General features: G+C 34.9%; 1 protein-coding gene across 1 annotated transcript; it reads left to right on the top strand.

Moving 5' to 3' along the window:
- Positions 1-981: 981 nt before the first annotated feature.
- On the top strand, positions 982-6,399 carry LOC133687870 (inactive protein kinase SELMODRAFT_444075). The gene is made up of 9 exons (XM_062107205.1): positions 982-1,605; positions 2,324-2,478; positions 2,565-2,659; positions 2,890-3,929; positions 4,176-4,336; positions 4,513-4,589; positions 4,674-4,821; positions 4,992-5,141; positions 6,067-6,399. The coding sequence occupies exons 1-9, from the start codon at positions 1,437-1,439 to the stop codon at positions 6,145-6,147; spliced, it is 2,076 nt and encodes a 691-aa protein (XP_061963189.1). The 5' UTR covers positions 982-1,436; the 3' UTR covers positions 6,148-6,399.
- The last annotated feature ends 1,334 nt before the right edge of the window (positions 6,400-7,733 follow it).

Raw genomic sequence — 7,733 nt, 5'->3', positions numbered from 1 at the left:
TTAAAAAAAGAAAGGTTATGTTTAGGTGGCTTAATATGCCTGAGCCTTAAAAAAAAAAAAAACCAAGCGTGTGGACCTTTAGCCTATGTATAGTGCCAAAAACCTTTATTTTTTTTGCAAGGGTGGACAATTTTTTTTTTTAAAAAATAGGTGAAGCGTCTCTTTATTTTACTTAGATTCTGACCACTATTGGTGGCCAAAAAAACATCAATTGTTTTTTGGGTGAAAACCAATTTTGACCTATTTTTGCATAAAACACACTTAAATGACATTTTTATAACATCAAAAAAATAATTTATTAATTAAAAAAACCAAAAAATAGTTCAAGAACACAAAATCAAATTGGATAAAAATTTTATTTTTTGGCTTTGATATGTTGTTTTAGTTAATTTTAAAGTTCAAAACAACCACTATCAAACATTTTTTTTGTTGAAAGGAACTCGTTGATACTATTATTAATCTTTTTTATGTTTAAAATCAATATTAATCGATAATCTTTTCTATCTTTATTCGAATTTAACAAGTTTCTCTCTATTCTTTCAAATTCAAGATCTGAAAAAAAAACTTTTGAATCATAATTAATTTTTAAAAAATTATAGGGATTGTGAAGGTTGAAAGGAGAAAAGAGAGGGATAAAATGAATTTTAGAATAAAAATTTTAATTGGTAATGAAATTACTCTGTGCTCTATATTTTATTCTTTTTTATTTTGATTTACCCCAAATTATTCCTATATTTTTATTTTTTTGCATATAGAGATGCAATCTAAAAAAATTAATAACCTAGATGTTTGAGTATATGTTATAAATATAAATTATAATTTAGTTACCATAATTTGTTTTTTTTTCTTTTCTTTTTTTACTCACAATAATGATGTAAAATAACATCGTGGAAAAACTCACCCGTAAAATTGTGTGATTATGTGTGTGTGTGTGTGTGTGTATGTGTGTGTGGGATCAAGAAGCTAGTGTCGTGTTGCCAAACGGACTCTTTCCATTTGTCTTTTATGTTTGTTTTATGCCTTGCCTCTCGTAATTATCTACAAGCCGGAGTGGAATGTGATCGAACCCCCAGCTTCAGCTTCTGTGTCGATCCCCTCTTTTCTTATAACCTCAATCCTCACTCTTTTTGCATGAACAGTAGAAAAAGAAAGAAACTCGTGCTTTGCAAGGACTGGTATGCTACGCTAGTTTTGCTTGATCCAAAGTAGTTTACAAACTTTACATGAAAACTAAACTACCCCAGTTGGGAAAAACGCATGTCAATTGCCGCTTTGGAAGTATCTTGGTTTCTGTGTCACGTTGAAAATGCAGTCTCAATGATTTTGTCTATGCGGAATTTTGATGGGTTTGTGGCTATGGAATGTTGTGTTAAACAAGGTGGAGGGTTTTAGATTTTTTTTTTTTTTGTAATTTGCTGGTGGTGTAAGGTACAGATATGAATGAGAAAGTATTTTCGTCAGTTGTGGTTGCTGGGAAAGTGGTGGTGGTTGCTGTTAAGGCGTCAAAAGAGATACCAAGGAGTGCTTTGGTGTGGGCTTTGACTCATGTTGTTCAACCTGGGGACTTCATTAAATTGCTGGTTGTCATCCCTGCTCACTCTGAGAGTAATGCTCTTTCTTTCTTTCTTCCTCACTCCCCACATAATCATTTGAAACATTCTAATATTGATGGTTTAGCAATAAATGCCTTTTCCTTTGTTTGCTGGGCTTCATTTCATGTGATACTTGGACTAATATCTTTGTGAATAAAGGATTCTTCTTGTATGAATTTGGTGGACATGCCACATAATTATGTTGCTAATAAATTCTGCATCACTGATATATAGCCTTTGTCCATCTTGCGATAATTTATTTCTTAACACGAGAAATAGCAGAACACAGATGATCTTCAGATTTAGATGGCTCGATGAAAAGTTTGTTAGAGCTTAGGAACTTCATCTTGTCTTTTGAATCCTTCAATTCCAAAATTTTAGTAAAGGGAACATACGCATAACTTAGGATGTCAAATTATCTTGATTTAGTAACTGGAATGCCAAATCCAATATTGGTTCTTTACTTCATTTTCCGGTCTCAAGGTGTTAAGTGTTAACAGACCTTCTAGTAAACCTACAAAAGACAGCATAGTTATATCGGACCAGCTACTTGCCAATGCTGAACTTAAATTCTCAGTAATAAGCTTGACTATACATTGAATCTAATCAAACATTTTGCGATGTTGAGTTGAGGACCTGTGGTGTTTATTCTCTCACTTTCGTCTATGTCCATTTATACTGACTTCAAGGTTGACATTGGTGACTGATGTGGATGAAATATTATTTTCCAGGTAAAAAGTTGTGGGGATTCTCAAGATTAACCAGTGACTGCACTACTGGTCACTGGAAGTCCCAATCAGGAACCTGGTTAGATCAAAAAGACTATGTTTCGGATTTGTTCTCTGAAATGATGCTTCAACTCCATCATGTTTATGACCCTGAGAAGGTGCATTAATTAATTTTTCAGAATTAAGTTTTAACATTCTCCCTTCTTGTATTGAGTCATTTCCACCTTTTGATTTGTCTGAACAGATAAAAATCAGGGTAAAAGTTGTTTCTAGCTCATCTTCTGGAGTTGTGGCTGCTGAAGTGAAGAAGGCTCAATCTAACTGGATTATATTGGACAAGTAATAAAAATAATGTAAACCTTATTTTCTTGCATGCTAAAACATGGACATTGTTTCTTGGAAAACTTTTGCATATTAGAATCATAGCTTGCAACTTCATGGTAGTTGATATCACAACCGTTATTATGAGCTTACCTCTCTGGACATTCAAAAACCTTATAACAGAGATATTGGTGATATTTCCACTTATTCTACCTGTTCAATTAACAGCCACTCATGTTTCTTGACAGACATCTGAAGCATGAGGAGAAAAGCTGCATGGGAGAGCTAAAATGCAATGTTGTGGTTATGAAACGTTCTGGAGCAAAGGTTCTCCGTTTGAATTTGATTGGATCACCAATGATGGAACCCCAGATGCCTTTGTCATTTCCATTCAATATAGAAGAAACTTCAAAAGACTTTGACAGTAAGCATGAACAGCAAGATGTACTGAGAGGGCCATTTGTGACTCCTGCAAGTAGTCCAGAGCATGAATCATCACTGACTCCAACAGATGTTGGAACATCATCAGTGTCAAGCTCAGATCCAGGGACTTCACCATTATTTCTCTCAGAAATTTATGGGAATCAGAAGAAAGAGCATTCATATATTACTGAAGGAAATTTAAGCCTTTACGAATCTGACTCTGATTCGAATACTGAAAAGCTGGCTCCTTCATCAACAAGGTTATATTTCCAGCCATGGATGGATGAAATTCTTAGTTCTAGTGGTGAACTTTCAAAAAATCTGGTGGAGGGTTTCAATAGGCCAAATGATACCAATCTGGCTTCCACATATAAAAACATGTTGGAGAATTTATCTAAGCTTGACCGAGAACCTGACATTGGAGTGCTGAATTACAGGACTGATCTCAACTTAAGCAAAAGTGTTAGAAAAGCAATTTCCTTGTCCACAAATGCTCCTCTTGATCCTCCTCCATTGTGTTCAGTATGTCGACACAAGACTCCCATATTTGGAAGTCCTCCTAAGTGGTTTACTTATGCTGAACTGGAACATGCTACAGATGGATTTTCACAAGAAAATTTCTTAGCCACAGGAGGATTTGGTTCTGTTCATCGAGGAATGCTAACGAATGGCCAGGTGGTTGCTGTAAAGCAAAACAAATTGGCTAGTTCTCAAGGTGATATAGAGTTCTGCTCTGAAGTTGAGGTTTTAAGTTGTGCACAACATAGAAATGTAGTGACATTAATTGGATTCTGTGTGGAGGACGGAAGAAGATTGCTGGTTTATGAATACATTTGCAATGGCTCTTTGGATTTACATCTTTTTGGTGAGTTCTCGTACAATGAGTGCGATATCACTAGAAGTAAAATGATTTACCGAGCTCACCTGGCTTATCAATTTTCAACAATCATGGCATCACTTGGTCTGGAAATTTCCCTTGATAGACATAACAATCCCAATTGAAATGAAATGTGCTACCCTTGTTTTTATGTAATTGTAAAAATTGATTTACTAATAAATCCTCTCATTTCTGTGGGAAAGATGGTTAACTAAACTGTGTTGAATTTTTAAGGATGTGATCAAGATCTGTTGAAATGGCCTGTACGACAAAAAATTGCAGTTGGAACGGCAAGGGGGTTGAGATACCTTCATGAAGAATGTAGAGTCGGCTGTATTGTCCATCGTGATATGAGGCCGAACAATATCCTCATCACCCATGATTTTGAACCATTAGTATGTCATGTTCTTATATGTCTCTATGACCTCATTGCTAGCTTTCTGTTGTTGATCACCATTCTTCTCATCACAGTACAGTTTTCTTCTGTTCTAATTCATGTTTCATGAAATACCTGTCATTTTTTTGCTTGTTCAATTGATGTTTGATCTGGCTTCCATTTTTTGTATGTCAGGTTGGAGATTTTGGACTGGCAAGGTGGCAGCCAAATGGAGACATTGGGGTTGAAACAAGAATAATTGGAACATTTGGGTAGGATTATACCTATTTTTTCTTTTCATCTTTTGTATCTACTAATTATTAGAAATTAAGTGCAAAATCCCTGCCTTCATTCAGGTATTTGGCTCCAGAATATGCTCAAAGAGGCCAAATCACAGAAAAATCAGATATCTACTCATTCGGGGTAGTATTGGTGGAACTAATTACAGGACGGAAAGCTGTTGACATAAACCGACCCAAAGGCCAACAGTGCCTAACTGAATGGGTAGCAGTTCGAGAACTCTTGTTTTAAATATGTGAAAATCTAACTTAGTGGTTAAATTCCATGAATTTTTTATGAAGATGTTTTAACCTGTTTTGTTAAAAGACAGAATGAATTGTTCTCTGGTTTGTCTTGTCTCTTGTTAATTGCTTATGTCATTAAATCTGGAGCAGGCACGTCCACTCCTAGAAAAGCATGCTATTCATGAACTGGTTGATCCACGCTTAAGTAACTGCTATTCAGAGCCAGAGGTCCATAACATGTTGCAATGTGCCTCATCATGCATACAGCGGGATCCTCATTCAAGGCCTCGCATGTCACAGGTAATTACAAAAGTTCTAGAGAATGAACTGCATTTCTATATTGTATATCACAAGGTGCTGGGGCATTTGCTGGTTGTTTCATGTATTGAATTGCCAATACGCATCAATTTCCATTTCCATTACACGTCTTCCATTGTATCCCATAATTTTTGTGCGATGAGCAGATTTATTTCATAACCATGTCAACGCTTACAAATAGGAAAGAAATTGCCTGCTATTAAGCATGCATTGCCTTTGATTGAACTAGTATCACAACACTGCTTGATGGGAGGATGCACCTGGTTAAATGATAATGAGACCACTAATTTATGGTGAGAATCACTTGCACTGGCCAACACAAAAGGCACACCTGGCTGTTTCTTGGTGTTAGTTCCACATTGTCAAGTTAATCATTTGATTCACAACCCAGGAATGACCAACGATGACTTCTTGAACAAGCATTTTCTGTAGCCAATTCTTAATCAAGTTGAAATAAATGATTTACTGCTGAGCTGCAGACAATGCTTGAAAAGTAGCAGAAAAAGAAGTAATGAGGAAACTGATGGCATCGACTTGCAGTCTTCGTCAAAAGGAGCTTTTAGGTTAATTTGGAGCTAACTTGTGATAAAAGTTAGTTCCCTGGATGCTTCTATTAGTAGTTGGCGCACAGCATTCACTGATAAGAAGTTGCTGCACTCAATGTTCAGCCATCTGCATTCACAACTAAAATAATTCATCGTCAGACCTTGCCACTACTGGATAGTACATATAGGAGAGTGAATGATAGAGCTTATCCAATGAACGGTGCTTCAGTTTATGTTGCTTAATTACTGTTGTTACCGCATATGATCATGCATAACTTGATAATTAACAGATAGATGTACTTACTACAAATCATATGCACGCCCGCCCGTGTGTGTATATATTATTTTGTTTGTTTGTAAAGGTGCTCCGGATGTTGGAAGCTGGTGACATTGTCATGAATTCAACAAATCTCATAGATAATTCACAGAAAGCACCAGTATAAGGAGGCAACAAGGAGAAGGGAGGGGAAGCTAGTTTTTTGGCAGGTCATTGGAGTGGCATTAGAGAAGAGTTCTAATTTACTACATACCAGTTAAAACTCTCACTCCTTAGCTCGTCCTGATTTAAAATGAAGAACTCATTGTATTATTTTAATTTTAATTTTTTGGATGTATAGCGGTACGCAAAGGCTGCGAAATTTGTCATGTATGTGCTATTTTCTCTAGTAATTCATTTTTATGTTGACTTCAGACAAGTTGGGGTGAACTCATGATATAAATGCATAAACGAGAAACTCAAAATACAAGGGAGTAATATGACAACACACACGCGCGCGAGGTAGTGAGCGGGTAAGACCAAGGTTGCCAATACTGTTTTGGAAGGTGTTTTGTTTTTTCAATTGGAACGGAATGTTTCGGTTTCGGAGCGTTTCAGCATACCGTTTCGGGGTTGTACTGTTCATCTATATATATATTCAAGATAAATTAATTATAAATTATGCATTACGAAGTACAAACACAATGTCAAGCAAACATAATTTTAAAATATAAAATATTTCTAAATAGTCAAGATTAAATAGAACTTTAACTTAAAGTTTTAAAGTAATTCAACTTAAACAAAATACCAAAATATTATGAAAGTAAAATGTTTTAACACAAAAGAAACATAAATCAAACATCATCTCCATCATTAACATAGAAATAAGGATCTTGATCTTGTGGTGGTATGTAGGGAAAGTCATCAACTAGACATTCTAATAGTTGATCATTTCCACCAAGCTCATTCTCTTCATCAAAACATGTCTCTTCATCCTCTAAAGTCAAAGTAGACAAAGGTGGTTCTATAGTCTCCCAACTTATATCATCTCCATTAAGAAGGCTAGGTTCTTCACAAATCCATTCATTCAATAAATCAATATTATCGAGGCTAATGGGATCTAAAACATCTTTTGTTTTGCTCAAATTCCTACAAAAAACAACATGAATATAAATCACATATATATTAGTGATAAATTTAATTTTAAATAATTAATATCATTCTTAATGAAAATAGTAATAATCATTTTCAATATTATTATTAATATGATAATATCAATATTTTACCTCTGTTGAATCCTCAAATTATAACGAACAAATACTAGATCACTCAATCTCTTGTGCTCTAGCCTATTGTGCCTTTTAGAATGAATGAATTCAAATATACTCCAATTTCTTTCACACCCAGTTACACTACAACATTGACTAAGAATTCAAATTGCAAACTTTTGAAGTTCTTGAGTATCATTGCCAAATTGCTCCCACCATGCAACTAGATAAGACAAAAGTTTAATAAATCAGATATTATAAATACAAAACAATATTATATTTTAAAAAAACAAAATGTTATTACCTGGATTTAACTTTTCTCTTTGACGAATAGCTAGGGGCATGCCAAAATCACCAGTTGCTTTCTTATACTTCTCAAGTTGGCCACTAATTACATCTTGAGTGTCACAATCAGGGACCAATCTAGTAATTGTGCTAAGCAAACCTCAAGTAACCTCTTTTTATTTTGAAAAAGAAGGCCTAAAATAGATTCCAGGATTAAGAA

This window comes from Populus nigra, chromosome 3 (genome assembly GCF_951802175.1).
Source record: "Populus nigra chromosome 3, ddPopNigr1.1, whole genome shotgun sequence".
Classification (NCBI taxonomy): domain Eukaryota; kingdom Viridiplantae; phylum Streptophyta; class Magnoliopsida; order Malpighiales; family Salicaceae; genus Populus; species Populus nigra.
Note: the sequence above shows the minus strand (reverse complement) of the source record. Positions and strands in the feature narration are given on the sequence as shown.

Excerpts from the sequence above, each read along its gene's own strand:
- LOC133687870 (XM_062107205.1), top strand. The coding sequence starts at position 1,437 with ATGAATGAGAAAGTATTTTCGTCAGTTGTGGTTGCTGGGAAAGTGGTG. Across the intron at positions 2,479-2,564 it reads ATGTTTATGACCCTGAGAAG|ATAAAAATCAGGGTAAAAGT; the intron begins GTGCATTAATTA and ends TTGTCTGAACAG. Across the intron at positions 4,337-4,512 it reads CCCATGATTTTGAACCATTA|GTTGGAGATTTTGGACTGGC; the intron begins GTATGTCATGTT and ends TTTGTATGTCAG.